The sequence below is a fragment of the Athene cunicularia genome, assembly GCF_003259725.1.
Source record: "Athene cunicularia isolate RWA chromosome 1 unlocalized genomic scaffold, athCun1 chr1_part2, whole genome shotgun sequence".
NCBI lineage: Eukaryota > Metazoa > Chordata > Aves > Strigiformes > Strigidae > Athene > Athene cunicularia.
The window spans coordinates 38476209-38494522 of NW_020799092.1; the positions used below are offsets into that span (position 1 = coordinate 38476209).

Sequence of the window (18314 nt, forward strand, 5' to 3'; positions counted from 1 at the left end):
CTTGCGCCCTGCCCCCCCCCCCCTGTAATCGCTTGCCTCCAGCTGCAAAGATGCTGTTGCTCGAAAGGGGCTGCTGGAGCTTTAAGAGCCGTTCCCCCCCCTCCTGCTCCCGACAATGGTCTGAGCCAAGCTCTGCTTTCCAAAGCAAAATTTGTAATATGCCATTTTTCCCATGGATGCTTCTCCTCTTGGCTGCTGACGAAGTGACCGAAGAAAATGCTGAGGTGCCAAGCAGCCAGTCTTGCCGGAGGACGGGTGCGGGGGCTTGGGGTTCCTCGGAGCAACGCCTGTGTCACCATTGCTAGGAAGATGGTCCAGGAGTGCTCGGCTGTGTGAGTCCCCGCTCGAAGCCGGTGGAGACTGCGGTTGTTATTGATCAAGTGAAATAGCAGACGCCGAAATAAAAGCCACTAGGTACTGAACCTTCTATTTTTGAGTTAAGCATTCCCTTCTTAGCCCCGATATTCTTCGAGAGGTGACGTGCAAATGCAAAATCTTGCTGTCTGCCTCTTGCTGTAGTACTTGTGTGGTATTTAAATGCATTTCTGTAATGGGAGTTGGGAGTTGGGGAATTTCAGTTTTTTTTTTTTTTTTTGGTGCGTTTGAGGGAGATAAGAGACCGGAGGGATGACATAAAGAACAAATAGCTGGAATGAGTCCTTCTTTTAAGGTACTGTGTTGATCACCCCTCCTGTGTGGAAGGAGCACAGGATGCTTCTGTTAAAGGTGATATCATAGTTTAGTGGAGACTGGCAGGTAAGGAGTTAACTAGGAGGAGGAATATGCATGTAATGCAACTCAGACAATAGGAAGGATTTTCCTTATGGAATTACACCGTGCTGCCTAAGAGCAATCTTGCTGAGAACATCTGATAAGACATAATTGCAGTAAGAACTGGATTTATCAGCCACTATACCTATTGAACGATTTGAAAAATATAGCTTGTAAATGCAAAATATCCGGAATGATCCAATGAAATGAGTTTTCAAGCTGATGTCACTGTGGACTAGCTAGAATGTATCGTAGTTAGATATCTACTTCTGTTTCCTGCAGCAAAATTACAAGTAACTTGAAATGACTCCTCAACCTTACTGTGAAAATCAAATATCTGAGTGTATACAGAAAACGTGCTTTTGAAACCAGTTATGGACAGAAAGGTGAGGGAATAAAAGGTTCACATCTAAGGTGGTAGCCTTCAAGGTGAGCAAAATGAATGCTTGTCTAAGAGCTTTTGTCAGGCAGAAGCTAAGTAGGATTCTGTCTCCTCATTCCCAGAACATGCTCAAGTGAAAGAAGTCCAGCTGGTAAATTATATTCCCAGGCTACATGCGATTGCAGAGGTGTTTGTTACAACATAACTAAATAATTCCAAGACTCTTGGACAATTGAGGTAACAGAAGATGTCAAATAGGGTGGGGTCCAATGAAAAGAAAGATGACAACTTTTTTTTCATTTCATATGCTTTATAGGATGTGTACCACAGAAATTTCAAGTAGTTTTATGAAAAGTCAGTATTAAGGATGAACTTTCACACCTGGTCCCTTCATGATTATGAGCATCTGTAGACAGAAGATAATATAAGGGAAGTGCTATCAATTTAGTTGTTAGTGGAATAGCTCCTGAAAAGGAGCTTTATATAACTCTTAACCAAGGGTGGGCATAGCCTGTGCTGTTTGTTGCAATTTTTGTCCATTCACTCATCTGGATGTCTAAACTGAGCTGCAGAATTCCTAATTGAGCTAATATTGAGTTCACTCTTGATGGAGGCATAATGCAGCTAATGTTACAGATTTGCTGTGACATTTTTTCATACAACCTGAAAAATGTTTAATGCGATGACAATGAACCACATTCTTTCCCCCTCTCATAGAACAGATCACTTTAAATAGTCATTGCTTTTTTGCCAGTTCAATGTTTGCGTTTAGAGGGGAACCTGTTTGTGATTTCTCCTAATATTGTGGTCAATGGTCATATAAAATCCAGCATGCTCCTTAGACATTCATAACACACATTTGTGATTTTTATGGTCCTGTTTGGAGGTAGTACAATGACAGGAGGTTGGCAGCTTGCCTATGTTAGTGACTTTTCCAACCATCTACACTGATCCAAACCCACTGAAGTCCATGATGGAATTTCTATGAATTTATGCAGTTGTTGGATTAGGCTCCATGCAGATGATTGGAGAAAACACTGAACTGGGAACCAATCAAGTAGGAATAGACTTTGCCGTAGACGGTAGCTACACAATGGACAAGGAAGAGAATGTGTTTAGAGAACTTTGCTTCACAAGCTGCCATTGTGTATGGCTATGATACCTGAGCGCTTCAGGTCTAGAACTACTATTAAAATAAGTGTTTAGGCTTTGTTTCAAATTAGAAGATTTCTAAAGTTATTACATTGCCTAACAGTCTTGTTTGATTTTAAGGGAAGCAGTAATTTGTCAAAATCCTGCTTCCGCTTCAGAACCTCTCAGAGGGTTCTGGATAGCCATAAGGTACTACACAAGTTCAGTATTGGTTGCAGACCTTGAGAGTTTTGGGCACTTCACATTCTTCCTGAGCAAGGGAACTGTAATTCTATGCAGCTCCTGTTGAGTCTAAGAAATGGTGTTTGTATATTAACATTAAAATGCTGGTGACTTAAATGCATATTTCATTGAAGGCTTGCTTTACTTGCATTCGGAATACCAGGTAAAGTGGCAAACATTTTACTGCAGAGATACATTATCAATGGAGCTTGGGGTTTTTTTTGTGGGTTTTTTTTGTTTGTTTTTTGTTTTTTTTTTTTTGTTTTTTGTGTTTTTTTTCATTTTAAAGAAAGAGAAACAAATTTAAAAGTTATTTTTGTTAGATGATTCAAGCATAAGTTTTAAGTTGTATTACTACAGGGCAAGTCAGCCTTTTTCTGTCAAAGGAACACAAAATTTCTCTTTTTTTCCTTTGAGTAAAAACATACAAAATGAATGCATGTTTAGGTATGAATGAAGTGTATGTCACCTTGTTAAGACCTTTCCCTCCACTCCTTCCTCTTCTTTGCAGTTCTGGCTGTAGAGGAAGTATTGCACAGAATAATGTACAGGAGGGCTTATTCTGTTATCGTGGACTTGTGTGGTCCTGAAGATATGGCACAGAGGTGTTTAATCGACCACTTGCATTTCCTAAGAACCCACTGAAAGAAATTCCAGTACCCTCAATGTTCTTTCTTGGATGCCTGTGTTCCCTCATATATAACTCAGCGTGCCTTCAGTCATATCCTAACAGAGTAAGATGGCTGCCACTTAGTAGTAGGCTGATGCTACTGTAGTTATCTGACCTGTTCCTCACTTACTACTGAGGACCAGGATGATTAATGAAGGTGTTCATTATCTGTTCCCTCACCACTTTCATTCCTCCCCAACTCCTTTTCTGACTCAGTTTTTTTGGGGATAACAGCCTGCAGTTCTCCTGTAGTGGCACAAACAGCTGCATGACTTGCTAGATGCATGGTTGGGCACCACTAGTATAATTAAGTAGGATTTGAGGTATCACATTAGGAGACCAAATTGGATGCCTGAAGTACTTCTTCATCTTCTCCTTTATCTTTTATGTGATCAGAGTCTTGGTAAAGAAATCCTTAGTAAATTACTTAAGTGGGAATTCACTCAGTTTCTGCAAAGTTGACTCCTGATAGCTGGTTACAGATCTCTGAGTTTGCTCAATTCAACACCACATATCTTTCTTTTGAGAAGAAAGCAAGTCTGTGTTTCTGGGTTCTTGAGTTTGTTTGGGGCTTGGTGTTTTGACTGATTGATTGTTTCTTGAGAGGATGGTGTTAGGAAAGCTTTTTTTTTTTTTTTTTCCTGATGAGAATGTGATGTGTTATATTTTATTTCTCATTAATAGCATAGTCAGAAAACTTCCTAAATATATGAAGGACCTTCATGCCTTTATGTGTGTTGTAAACACTGACTTGATAACAGATTATGACCTTGAATAGGAGCAATGTCAGTGTTGAAATTTTGGGGAAATATATTTATTTATATTTACGGTTTCTTCCCTTTAGATTCTAGAAGTAGCATATACCACTGAACTACTGTCATACCATGCATATATGTTCCCCTGACAAGCTAGGCTTCAGCAGCTTTTCAGTCTTTATTCCAAAAATATTTTTTCATTATTCGCTTTACTGCGATTCACTGGGTAGGTGATAAAATATAAAGCATTAAAATCTTTCTTCAAAACTTTCTGTTGTTTAAACCATATGAATGATAAGTAAAGCCAGAATATAAGTGAGGCCATAGAAGTTATTAAAGACTGTTCAAACTCTTAAATTTAAAGTGTTCTGAGATGTGGCTTTTTATCATCCAGTATAATATTCTAGTGTATTTTTGTGCATATTTTCTGACAAAGAAAGGAGTAGCCTATATTGCCAAAAAATAAGCACAGATTTTTGTTTATATTTGGATGTCTAAAAAGTATGTCTTTGTTTCCCATCCTCATGTGGTTATGTTTTTAGATTTCTCTGGCTTGTTTTTTTTAATGTCACTCAAGATTAGGACATTTAGTGTAAATGACAATATCTGAAGACATGGCCATACTTGTAATCAAGTATAACTGAGGTTTATTTTTTATTTTTTAATAACAATTTTTGTAGAAGTCTTCCAAGTATATAGAGCCCCAAATTCTCCACAAGGCGGGCCATCCTAATAAAATCAGCATGGGCTTGGGTTCTTTTGTATGAATGCAATGAGATGAGCCACAATGTGGGATTTTTTTTTTGAGTTTTTTATTTCAAATTTCTAGCCTTATTTAAATGTATATTAGATTTCAGAATCTCTGTGGTAAATGAGTGAATTCTTTGAATTTAAAGCTCTCACATTCATGCATGGAATTACTCAGTGTGGAAAGGACCTTTGGAGCTCATCTGTCCCAACTCCTGCCCAGTGCTGGGCCAACTGCAAATTAAGATCAGGTTGCTTAATGCAGGTTTGGAAAATAAATAGAAGATTCAAAAATCACTGTAAATTTCTGGTGTTTAAGGCAGATATTTATACACTCCAATTTTGCTTATACTTTGTCACAGTACCTGATAATTATATGAGAAGTTACTTTGCAGTTTAGAATTGTGGCAGTGCAATTCAAGTTTTCTGTTGTAAATTTAAGAGAAGCGGTTCTGATGTTTCGTGCATATTGTTGTCTTCACTTATCCTTACTTTATTCAAAGCTCTGAATTCTTTTTCCCTAATAGGACTCATCAAAGATAGGTAACTGTAATTTCTTGTAGCAGTTGATGGGAATATATTGATTAATGAAAGCAATACTATCCTGGGATAACAAAAATCTTAACAAAGGAGCTGGCACATGAAGACTGAATGGAGAGATTAAAATACATTCACAGACTCAATGAATGTATTTTTGCATCTGAATTTCAGTGTGCACACAGAGTTGAATGAGGAACCAACAGCCCATTAAACTGTATAAAACCAGTTCAGAGGAATAGAGGGCTGGGAAACTTCATCCTAATCTTTCATCTTTTGGGGCTGTCTCTGGTTATATAGTTATATACAGTCAATTGTATGACAGGGGAGCCGGATCTCAAACCATTGGCTGATAAACACAATTAATAAACATGGAATATCCAGATGTCAGTTGATGACTGTATTTGATCTATCCAAAAGTTATGGGTTAGAAAATCAGTAAGAATGGAGGACAAAAAGGAAGTTTAAAGATGGTCCATTATTTATCCTGCTGAGTCCTGTTCTGAGTGGAATTGATACCTACAGGAATTAGTAAGAACTGTGTACTTGAGATAAACACCTGCCACATATGCATGGATCTGTTATTCCTGAACTGTATATATCCAATAAGTCCAGGATGCATCTGACCTGTCTATATGAAAACTGATCCATACATGTATAGTGAAATGTATCTGAGATGTATCAGAATTTCTGTAACTTGCAGAACTCACAGGTAAGCCACAGAAACACATGTGGCTTGGTAGGTCTAAAATATAATAGAAGTGCACCTGCCAGTAAGCTTATTTTGAGCCTTTAAAAACTGCAGCATTGAATGTGACTGTGTCTCCCCTATAAATACAATTGAAAAAGGCATATATTTTTTCACAGAAAGAATGACTAATTATAATAATTTTGCTAGAAAGATCACTTTCAGTGTCTAATTATTGAAAACCTTCCTGTATAAAATATATTTCAGTTTAACACAGATTTATGGTCTTCAATTAATGGGGCAAGAATAGGTAGTTACAGTAATTCCTTCTGATTTCAGTGTATAAAATGTTTCAGTTAATTATGTTATGAAACCGGAGTAAAAATTGTTGTGATTTTGCTAATTTTTAATCACCAAAATTAGGTTTAAAATTCAAAGTTCCATAGAATAAAAAATCTGAAGTTGCTTTCTTTCCCCACTGGAAATTTAAAAATAAAATTACTCAGGATATGACCACATTAGCAATCAGACCTAACTGTTCATAGCAATATTATTTTTATTTTATCTTTTAATGTGAATCCTTCAGTTGTTTCTATCTGCATTGTGTTGGCTTGGTTTGGTGTGTGCAAACTAATTCCTTTCAGCTGTAATTAAACTGGAAGCTGACTCTTAAATCTAATGTCCTGACCCTATGTGTGAACCACATCATCATGTGGTTAACCAAGGGCTGTCTAATACATGCACACCATCAGAAGGCTCTGGAAACTTCAAGAAATCTTGTAACTCCCTGATGTAATTCACTTCCTGTGTAAAGATACAAATGCATATGTGCCCTGCTATTTGTCCTCAGCTGCCAATCTTCTACTACTAAACTGTAATTGATCTGTTTGCTGACACTCTTCCTCTACTTTTGTTGGTTTTGTTGGTCCTTTCTCTGCTTTACCTGCCCCAGATTTTGTTACAGCCCCTCTTGATGAACCTCCCTTTTCTTTTTTCCTTTTTTTTCCCTTTCTTTTTAAAATTCTTCAGATATTCTCAGTATTTTGATTCCTTCCTGCTATCAAGCAGACAATTCATAAAGGGTGCAATAAGGTCCTGGGGAAGTGGGGAAGAAGGCCAGCTTTTCTTGGGAACAGTGTTTGCGGGAGAGCTGAGCACGCACACGACCAGTGTGATCAAGCAATGCCCATTTATTACAACTAAGTAAGCCCTTCTATAATGTTCTCCCGCACACGTAACATGCAGTACAAGTCCTCAAGATTGGACAGTTAACTTAGCCCGTGCTTTAAACCTTCTTATGATTGGATAAAAGGTGCCACATCAGCCTTGACAGGCTTCCTGCCTTGTGTAACTTCCTCTGCCGTCCCAACCCCTTCCGGGGGTTGTTTGTCTCCTCGAGTTTCTCCCCCCTCATTCAGGGTTACGTCCTTATCGCATTCTTGCTCAGGCTGAGGCTCTTATCAGTCTTGTTCTCATGCAGGATTGCTCACATGTCTGTTCTCTCGCAGAAAGGCCTCTTGAATGCCAACATGCCTTGTTCCTGGCTCCCACAAAAGTTCCATGTGAGGACCTGTCCCAGGATTCCCTTTTCCCCTGCTCCTCACTGTTGCAAGTATCATTGCATCCCTTTCTGGCATGCCCTACCAGCATTTCTGATGTGGCCCAGGTTAGCATACTGCTTTTCACAGAATCACAGAATCATTTAGGTTGGAAAGGACCTTAAAGATCATCCAGTCCAACCATTAACCGAACATTGACAGTTCCCAACTACACCATATCCCTCAGTGCTAAGTTGACCTGACTCTTAAACACCTCCAGGGATGGGGACTCCACCACCTCCCTGTGCAGCCCATGCCAAACCTAACAACCCGTTCTGTAAAGAAATGCTTCCTAATATCTAGTATAAACCTTCCCTGGTGCAACTTGAGGTCATTACCTCTGGTCCTGTCACTTATTACTAGGTTAAAGAGGCTCATCCCCAACTCTCTGCAGCTTCCTTTTACCCAGAAAAGTGTTTGATTGCCCAAGCCACGAGCAGCCAGTTTCGCCAGGACAATGCTGTGGGAAATGGTGTCAAAGGCCCTGCTAAAGTCAAGGTAAACAACATCCACAGCCTTTCCCTCATCCAATAAACAGGTCGCCCTGTCATAGAAGGAGATCAGGTTTGTCAAGCAGGACCTACCTTTCATAAACCCATGCTGACTGGGCCTGAGCATCTGGTTGTCCCACATGTGTTCTATGATGGCACTCAGGATGAGCTTCTCCATCAGCTTCCTGGGTACTGAAGTCAAGCTGACAGGCCTGTAATTTCCCGGATCATCCTTCCGACCCTTCTTATAGATGGGTGTCACATTGGCCAATTTCCAATCAGTCGGGACCTCCTCGGTCAGCCAGGACTGCTGGTAAATGATGGAAAGCGGCTTGGCGAGCACCCCAGCCAGCTCCTTCAGCCCCCTCGGGTGTATCCCATCCCGTCCCATAGACTTGTGTGTGTCTGTGTGATGCAGCAGGCCACTGACTGTCTCCTGGATTGCAGGGGGTCGTTCAATGTCTTCTGGCTGAGGAGGCTGGATTCCCTTGGTACAACTATTCTTCTTATTAAAGACTGAGGCAAAGAAGGCATTAAGCACCTCAGCCTTTTCCTCATCACTTGTTACCCTGTTTCCTCCTGCATCTAGCAGGGGATGGAAACTCTCCCTGGTCTTTCTTTTTCTGTTGACATAGAAACATTTCTTGTTTTCCTTGATTGCCAAGGCCAAATTAATTTCTAGGTGGGCTTTAGCCCTCTCGATTTCCACCCTGCACAGCCTCACAGCATCTTTGCAATCACTGTGAGTGGTTAGCCCCTTCTTCCAAAAGCTGTGAACTCCTTAGTCTCCTTTTCTCTATTTGTCTCCAAGCTGAGGGTACAGAAAGTGAGAGGATGCATGTCGTTCCAATGGAATAATGGCACTGATCTCCAAACTGCCAGAAAGCAAGGTACCTCACCAATCTGACTGCAGGAACTGCTGGACCTTTTAAAGATTCTCCTGGGGCTGTGAGCTGTGGGAGAAGCTTCCAAATAGCAACTGCGTACATCAGAAACTGCCCTCCCGTTCCCTGACTTCTCTGTGGTCTTACTCATAGACCAAGTTTGTTACTTGTGCTATGTCAGGATAACGCATCCCAGGCTTTCAAAATAAGCACAGTGCATGGTCCACTCCTCTCCCTGAATGCAGCAGCTTAGGGGGAGAAGACATAGTAATAGTGCCATGGATTCCATGCAGCCCATTCCACAACCATTTATATATATGGCTTGCCACATCCCCGTAATGACTTTAGGAGGACATTTTCTATCTAGCTTGAATACAGGGTGCTAAGGTAGGAACAGCTGTCGGCCCAGAGGTTTCCTTGCCTGTTCCCCCCACACACACACACCATTGTGTGTGAAAAATCGCACCAGTCTCTGCCACTGCCTGTGAGCAGTGGTGGTGTATGCTGTGCTGTTCAGATCATAAACTTGATCTGCGTGTGCAGGACATTGGAGATAATTTCTCAGTGATGAAGGTTCACTGCTGAGAATCCCCTGGGGCAGGAAGCATGGCCCATGATCATGAGGCAGGAGACGTTCAGTGACAATCATCTGAATTTTCTTTAGTCTTGAAGAATGAGCATGCAGAGACTTTGGTCTCTGGCCACCTGCTGCATACTGAAAAGGTGTGATTAAATTGAGCAAATGGCCTTGGATGTTTTAGTTGCCCTTTAGCTCACAGTGACCTTGACCATCCCAAACCCACAGGTGTGGCCTGGGTGGAGACAGAGGTGATGTCCACTTGCAGAGTGAAATGAACTCCCACAACATTGTGAAAGGATCATGGAGGCAAGAAAGTGTCTCCCCCCTGCTGATAGTTCCACATCTCAAGGTGTCTGTGGTCAGTGGACAGAGTGGTTACATCATCAAGAACTCCTCGAAAGCTGTTCAGACTCTGAAGGGAAATTGAAGTGTAGGAGGATGAGTACTCGTTTATTCAAACTGTCCTTCTGCTGGTGCAGCTGCAGAGTTTAGTCACTCCCCATCTGTGGTGCCTCACAGTACACACTGTCCATACTCAGAAGAGGAAATGGTAGGTACCATGAAGTTTGGTTGATAATGGTGCAAATATTTTTAAAGTTTTTTTATGATGATGGAGGTACTGATGTATTAATGTAATTTCAATTTGAAAAGCCATTGGGTGCTTCCTAGTGGAGCTTATAGTTCAGGAGAGGCAAAGGTTTCTGGAATAGAAAGTTTTGAACCTCATGAGTAATGGAGATATGCAGCATCAAATCAGATCATCCTGAGTAAGTACACCTGACCTAAATATATTTGAGATGTGAGGAACTTTTCAGTATCTGTCACTTCAAGCTATTAACTGCTTCTCTTGCACCTAATTAATTACTAAGTGGATAATAGCCACAAGCAAACTTGATGTTGCCTCAAGTCCAGACACTTTAAAACCAGGATCAAACACTACCTGAAACTTCAGTAGTGAAGCTATTGCCTGTGAAAACTATGCAGTAGTAGCTGATAATTCATGCTGAAATACCAGTGTTTGGTGCCAACTTTACTAGTTATCACATCTGCCAAAAAAATGAAAATTAAGAATACTAAATTCTAAATGAGCATTCAGAACATGATCAAGGCCAGCTAACGTTATCAAAGCTCTGCAATTTTCCCAGAAAATCTTAGCAGCAAAGCAGAGTTACCACAAGGTTTGCTTGTGACTTAGAGATAGTAGGAGGAGATGGTTTTAATGAATTAAATACAGGTGTCTTAACTCCTCTGTTCCCTGGTGTGTGGCCTGTCTTTAAGTTACATTCTGTAACAGCTAGATCTTCTATTTTTTGTAAATTCCACTTTCACAAGTTCCATTTTCCCACTTTGGAAAGCAGATCAGATTTAAGAATATGTAGTTAATCCGTCATAGTATTTATTGACTGAAATGATGACAATGTTACATAATGGCACATTTAACAGTGGAAGTGTGTCAATCACATGTATTGTAGACAAAGTTCATGTCTAGAAGGTCCACAGTACTCCTGAGTAACTTCCATTAGATGAACCAAAAGCACCTTGATCCCACTTGCTGAGATAAAAGGCTTCCAATAGTTACTACAATACCAGAATTTCCAGAAATTAACCCTTAACTATGTATAAAGTTACTTCTGCTGTACTTCTTCATTCATACTAGAAAAACAATTTCTATTTTTTGGGTGGCTGTCACTGGGTAGATGTAATCTATTGTTAACAGTCTACTTATTTTTTTTAAAAAAAATCTGATCTCTGAGACCTGTCATATCTTCAGTTTGGTTTTTTTCTTTTCCATCAGCTGATCCCAGTATTTCATAGCCTATGGTTCTCCCTACACACAATTTGAGGGTTTGAGATTTACCTAAGAAGCTTTATAATGGAAGAATGGGACTAGGTGTTATTGTTTGCTCAGGACTGTTTTTTTTGGAAACAACAGTGATTCTGTCCCTGGTAATGCAGTTTGCACAAGATATCACAGGGTTGGTAATTAGCAGAGACTTTCTAGTTCTTGACCTCTTACTGAACAAGCTCACTAGAGAAAAATTTCCCAAGAGTAGGAATAACTAGATAGAAAAATAGATTAACCTGGCATTGTTAAGGCAGCATGATACTGGATCAATGGTTAGCCTGAGCTGTACTGCAGAAATGCCTGGAGCAGGAAAAAAATCTGGCAATTAATGGCAGCTGTTGGCATCGATACCAACAATTCAACAATGACATTAAGTAAGAGAGGGGACAAAATCAACAATTAAGGAGACTACAATTGCAGAGGAAGTATTTTCTGTCATTTTAAGACAGCATTATTTGCAAAAATTAATTTAAAATATTCTGTTACCCTCCATCTCCTTCCAGTCATTCTCTCAGTTTCGGACGCACATTCAAAGTCTTTGCTGTGTGGAATTAGTCACTGTATTTAATCCCTGTCTATCGACCATCTGATTAACATTGAAAGCACAAAGTTGAAAGAGGGAACAATGCAATAATCTACTGTGTCCATGTGACAGAATTAATTCCTCTTATAAAATTCCCTCAAATGTTTTTCTGCTGAAGAGCTTTTCCTTGATTTGTGTTTTTTTAAAGACATGATGTGTGAAGTGATGCCAACGATAAACGAGGACACCCCGATGAGTCAACGGGGGTCCCAAAGCAGTGGCTCGGACTCGGATTCTCACTTTGAGCAGCTGATGGTGAACATGCTGGATGAAAGGGACCGTCTCCTTGATACTCTTCGGGAGACACAGGAAAGCTTGTCACTTGCTCAGCAACGCCTACAGGATGTCATCTATGACAGAGACTCCCTCCAGCGACAGCTTAACTCAGCACTGCCTCAGGTATGTAGTTTATAAAGATTTTTTTTTTAGGTTCACCAATTTTCCACATAATGCCACTTTAATCCTAATCAGTATTTATTCCTTGAGGCCCAAATTCTGCTCCTTTTGAGGTTGGCTGCAGAAGTCCTCTCAATTTAATAGTACCTGGTTTGACCTCTTTGGGACCTGTCTTCTCTTCCAGGTTAAGAGTAGGAGTAATGCTGTTGACTTCAAGGAGAGCAAGATGAAGGCCTGTAGCTACTGGTTCTTTTGGCTGTTGCTCTAGCATTTACAACAGATAAGGGAGCATTTAAATTAAAGATCTAATAGTGGAAACAAAGTAAAAAGAAAGAGGATGTTTCCTACAGACTCTATTCCAGATAAGATTTTCTAACTAGCATTAGAACAAACAAAACTAAGTTATGTAGATTAAATAAGGTACTACACAAAACCACAAAAACAACTAATATCTTAATATTTTTATTATTTTATTTTAAAATAATTATATAAATTTCATTATCTAAAATCACCTTGGTCTTTTTTAGAAACTGCAAAATTAATTACTTCAGTAATTTGATATCATATTTCAGTATTATATATCAATATAACATTATTTTTCAATATACTAGAATAAAAGCAAAAAAAGGTCTTGGTTGCGTCTGTGTATCTGGCCAGAGGTTTGAAAGATACCATGATTCAAAACACATTTTTTCTCCATGTTATTTTCTTTGTATCTCCCAACTCTCATTTGGTAGAGAATTTGATTGTTGTGAGGGCCAGGGCATACTTGCCTGGGCAAAGTTGTATACCTATTTGACAGTGGTTAGAGAGGAAGGAAAACAGATTCAGCTGTGTGATTGGAATAAGGATGTGGTAAATATGAATGAAAGGAGTGAGAAAATTCTTAAAGATATAAAAGGAAAAAGGCACCCACTGGAATAGGGAACAGAAGCAGTTGCTTAAGGGCTGACCCCAGCAGGTTATTGGAAGATCTTGGGGTAGGGCTGAAGATGAGAGAGAGACTGTTGTCATTTGAAGGATAGTGTTAGTAACTTCAGCTTTGGCTCCAGGCAGTAAGAATGACTACACTTGGCTTGGGTCAAACAAAAAGGAGTAGCAGTGATCTTGATATACGGTAAAATCAAGTTTCTTGGTTTTGTTTTGTTTTGTTTTGTTTGTTTTGGTTTTTTATTATTATTTTTCTCTAATTTGTGGGTAGTTAAGCTTTTTCTCCACTGGTGTCTTTTCATAGAAGAGTGAAAAAGTATAAGTGAAAGATGGTGTAGACCCTTTATTCAAAGGTTTATTGCTAGCAATCTGAAGAAGAGGGAAGGTTCTGTATCTGTGAACCCCCACTTAATGTGCCACCTATTACAGAGGCACTCTTTACTCAACCCATATTGTGGTTTTTCTGTTGAGCACTAGCAGGTGTCTAAGCCTTAGTGTTTCTGTGTCTCACATAAATAAAACTCCTGCTAAGATGCAGGAGATGACCTAAGGGACATAGAGCCTAAAAGAAACAAATTCTAAGGAACTGAATCATTATATGATTTGAATATTATTTTTTTTTTCCTAATAATGTTGGGGTTGTGTGTTTTTTCAATGATAGCTGTACACCCCCTAAAATTAATTGATTTGTCAGGTGAACACTTTGTGCTGCTACGTACCATTAAGCATGCATATTTCTGGTAGCATTCATCAATCTAAGTATTAGAGATGCGGGATTCCTGTATGAGAAACTGTGTGACATACTGCTTAAACTTTAAAGCAGAGCCAGATTTTTTTCCCATCAATTAGGTTGTCTAGATCTTCATGTAAGTGATTCAATTCTGTAGAAAACTTTCTGTAAGTACAGAACATTGGCCTAGTAATATGACGTTCTAGTAATACAGTCTTCCAAGAAAATAACCTCCATATGACTGCTATACTATTTAGCTTCCTTTGTGGATTTGAGATATTCTACATAGTATTTTAATAATTTTCTTGTTTACAGTTTAATGAACAGCAAGCTTGCATTGCTAGCTGCCTGACATAGCCCTATGACAAATACTACCCAATGCTTTTGTTGTGGAGAGGAAGATTTCTGTGTTCACTTGAGTTAAGAGAAGAATACATACATAAACAGTAACAACATGATAATTATTACGGTTATAATATGTCATCTAATAAGTCTTGCTTTATCAGAATATATTTCTTTTAGCTCTTGGTTTCTTGATTGTTTTTCAAAATTCAGTTATTTCTTAGCATTTACATAGTTCTTTGCATGTAGAAAGCGTGTATTGACACAGTTACATTCTGAAGCATTTTTATTAGGATGCTTTTTGTTTATTGTCTTAAACAGTTAAAAATATGATCTGGAAAAATCATTGCACTTTTCATAAATAGAATCTGAACAGAAAGAACCTGACTGAAAACTGGGGTAATGAATGAGACCTTGAAAAGTCTTGTCTGACTGGAAATAGCAAATAATTAGTAACATTAAATATGAAGCTTGAGATATTAGGTAATGCTGTTACAGCTACAGCTGTTAATGCTGTATCCAAAATATGAAGTATGACTGTACATGGCTCTGAGTTTTTATACTGATCTATGCTGCAGCAGAAGAATGTATAGTTAACTACATCTTTCAAATTTGGGTTACAGAAATACAGTTGTCTTGCTAATTGCTATTACTGAAGCAATTTTTATTTCCATTAGATTAGCGGTCTTAACTTTATGAATATCCAAGTTTAACTGAACAGCTATGTTTAAGGAAGGAGGGAAATAGTAAGCAGGCAATTACAGACCAGTTAGACTAAATGACGAAGTAGAGAAGACTTTAAAGCTTATTTTGGAGGAAAAACTAATAATAAGTCTAAAAGTTAAAAATCTGACAAGGGTTTACCAAAATTACCTTTATACAGAATAGGTAAACATCACTCTGGTACCAGAATTATTAGACTAGGGAAATGTGGTATCCCTAAAATAGGTATAATTTGAAGTGGTCTCACTGAAATTACTAGTAAATGTGAGTTGAATAAGAAAAGGTAAGATAATTAGGTAAGTAATAGAGAGAGGAAAATTTTTACTTACAGCAGGCATTGACAGGATGGAAGAAGGCTAGTAGTAGTTAAGAATGTGTTTTAGGATCAATTTTTGTTAATTTGAGCACAAGAGGGAGGAGCATGGTAACGGACATTTTAGATGACAAAATTGAGTTGCAAAGTCAGGGGAATGAGTATGATAGTACATAAGAACAAAAGAGGTGCAATAATATTGCATGGTACAAAGATGAGGGCCCTATATCTAGCAATTAATAACAAAATTTATGTTCTGACCTTTTAGATAGCAGTAGTAGAGAGGGAAAATATATGTTACACAATGGTTGTAGGCAGCCAGTGGGAGGTGGGTGTAAAAAAGGCAAATATTCTGAAATGTATTATGTAAGATATTTCTATTAGGCGTAGATAAGTATTAATTTAGTTAAACCAAGGAGTGGTTTGAAACTCACTGTCTGGGTTTTGTCTCAGTAGTGATTGAGAGCCAACCTTAAGCTGTAAGAGATTCAGCAAAAGACTGCTAGAGCACAGGGGCAATAACATCTTCTGCATGAAAAGACGTTTTCTTACTTCTGGGAAAAACTAAATTGAGAGGGAGTATGAGTGATTTCTTAAATTTTCTTGTCGAGGCAGGAAGATAGAGCAATTAGGTAAAGATGAAAAAAATGGTTTAAGCCAAAAATAATGTTGATGGAGAAAAAAATCATTATAGGTTACCATGAGTAAAGGTATATCATTCATCAGAAGAAGGTCTTGAATGATCAAGGAATGACTTTCAGAATTCATCTTTCTTAGACAGGATGAAAACCCCAAAATGTTTTAAAGTTGAAGCTGGTGTGAAAGACATTACATACCATAGTACCTTTGGTTAACCTCTGAACTTGACCCTGAACACCCTTTCCTGTTCTTTATTTCAGACTGGAGAGATTTTACTTTGTGTGGGATCATTCACACAATGCATGAAACATCAGTCTTAATATTTTTACTAAAACTATTAGAATTAAGTGATAGTACAGTTAAGAAGTGTTCTGTGAGTAATAGGTGTTCTGATATTAAGAATCTAGTTCACAAGTGGTCTTGTTTATTCTTTCCAAAGCTGCCTGTTCACAGCAGTAGCCTCTAAGGAAAGTGTTTTTGGGTCTGCACTGCATGTTCCCTTACAACAGGTATTTATTGTATTTAGGCCATGACTCTTGAGTCCAGCAAAACCCCAATAATTGCAAAATACAATACAACTCTACTGTTATGGGAAAACATAGGATCTAAATACTTAACAAGTATGTTTTTATTTTAGTGGAGTAAAATTAGTTCTTTTACTATAGCATAAAAAAGTGTTCTGCTAAAAAGGTTAGTAACTGTAGTTAGAAACTGTAGCTCCTATTTTGAGTGGTAGGAAGGGGAAAATGCTGAACTGCATGTTTCTCAAGCAAATTTCACCATCATTTTCTTCAAGCTAAATTTTCTAGAAAGTGTCATCGATATTAGTTGCCTTATAAACAAACACTGAAAAAGAAAAATGTCATTGTAAGACTGACACTGAATCATAAGAATCACAAGAGTTTTAATAATTATAAATGTGCTTTGATAAACAATGCTTAACTAGGATTGTTTTGTGGTTGTTTCATTGTTTGTTTTAGTGTTTCAAAAATAAGTTTCAAGGTATGGAAGATACTAGTGAGGTAGTATTTATATGAAGATGTTCATAGGTTATCACTCTGTAGTCAAATATGTATATTTTGTTCATTAGTAACGTACTTGCTCAGTGATTTACTTAGAATTAATCTAATATTCACAGAATCATAGAATTGTTGAAGTTGAAAGGGACCTCTGGATGTTACCTTGCTTCTGCTCCAGAAGGGTTACTAAGAACAGGCTGCCCAGAACTGTGCCAGATGGGTTTTGAATATCTCTGAGGGCAGTAGACACCACAACCTCTCTGGGCAACCTGTGCCAGTTCTCAGTCACCCTTAGAGTAAAAAGTGTTGCCTGATGTTCAGGAGGAACCTACTGTGTTTCAATTTGTGCCATCATCCATTGAATATTATATTAGCAGAAATGGATAACAGTTTGGCCCAGGCTTGTGGCTGTGCAAGATGATAAAGTAGAGCAACTTTGCAAGCACTTTAAAAGGCTCTGAAATTCTGAAATGGTTCCTTATGATTGTCAGAGTCAGGACAATTTCTCCGATAGTTGTCAGTCTCTTTCTCTTGTCCTTCACTGGGAATTTAGCTGGGTGTCACTGGGCTCATTATTAAAGGTTTGATGAAAATGTGTAAGAACTTTTCACTATGATGAGTGAGCTACTTTCTGTTTGAATTTGGACTAATAACAGAATTATAGTGTGGATGGTTCTGAGAAAATAATTTCAAAATAAGTTTTCAAAGACAACAGTTTGATTTTCAATTTGAATGCTTATATAATTTTAATAAATATATGAAAACTTTATCTTTTTTTTTTTTACTTTAATATTAAAAGTCAATGATATTGCAACAATTTTTTATTTCGTAAAATCAGCATTTTTGAATTTTAAATGTTGCTAAAGGGTTTTTATACTCCAGTTTAAAAGAGCTTAGACAAATATTGCAAGGCTGAAAAGCCTGAGATAATCACAATTTGAAAACAAACTTTGTAGGTGAAATATTGTTCCAGTTGAAAATGGTAGATTATGACCTGCATTCATTGACTAGTGCTTTGATATTTAAGTAATACACTGATTTTGTTCAGTCTTTCAACAAAACCCCCCTGGTTTTGGAGAAAATTCATACGTGATGGAAATGTCACACCATCACAGACATTACTGTCATTATGCTGATGTTTTTAAGTGAGTAAAAGATGTTGGTACATCATTTTTGTGGCTTTAAAGAAAGTACCCAATTCCTTATTTACCAAATCTTCCCTTTGTGTGCTTTGATCTCCTTTACTGGTCAGTTGCTGGATTTCTGTAAAGGTCTAAGTTCTGATTTCATTGAACATTTATGTTAGCAGATTAATT

General features: G+C 38.2%; 1 protein-coding gene across 17 annotated transcripts in view; it reads left to right on the top strand.

The window, feature by feature from the left end:
- The first annotated feature begins 137 nt into the window (after positions 1 to 137).
- The window catches only part of PPFIA2 (PTPRF interacting protein alpha 2), a 361705-nt gene continuing 343528 nt past the window's right edge, over positions 138 to 18314 (top strand). For 7 of the 17 annotated variants that reach the window (XM_026841145.1, XM_026841150.1, XM_026841154.1 and 4 more), the window contains exons 1-2: positions 140 to 414; positions 12055 to 12305. In XM_026841145.1, coding sequence (XP_026696946.1) covers positions 12057 to 12305 — 249 coding nt within the window. In that variant the 5' untranslated portion in view covers positions 140 to 414; positions 12055 to 12056. Of the gene's footprint in view, positions 415 to 454; positions 476 to 12054; positions 12306 to 18314 lie in introns of those variants that run through there. The other 10 variants (XM_026841149.1, XM_026841151.1, XM_026841166.1 and 7 more) reach the window with 5 other exon arrangements.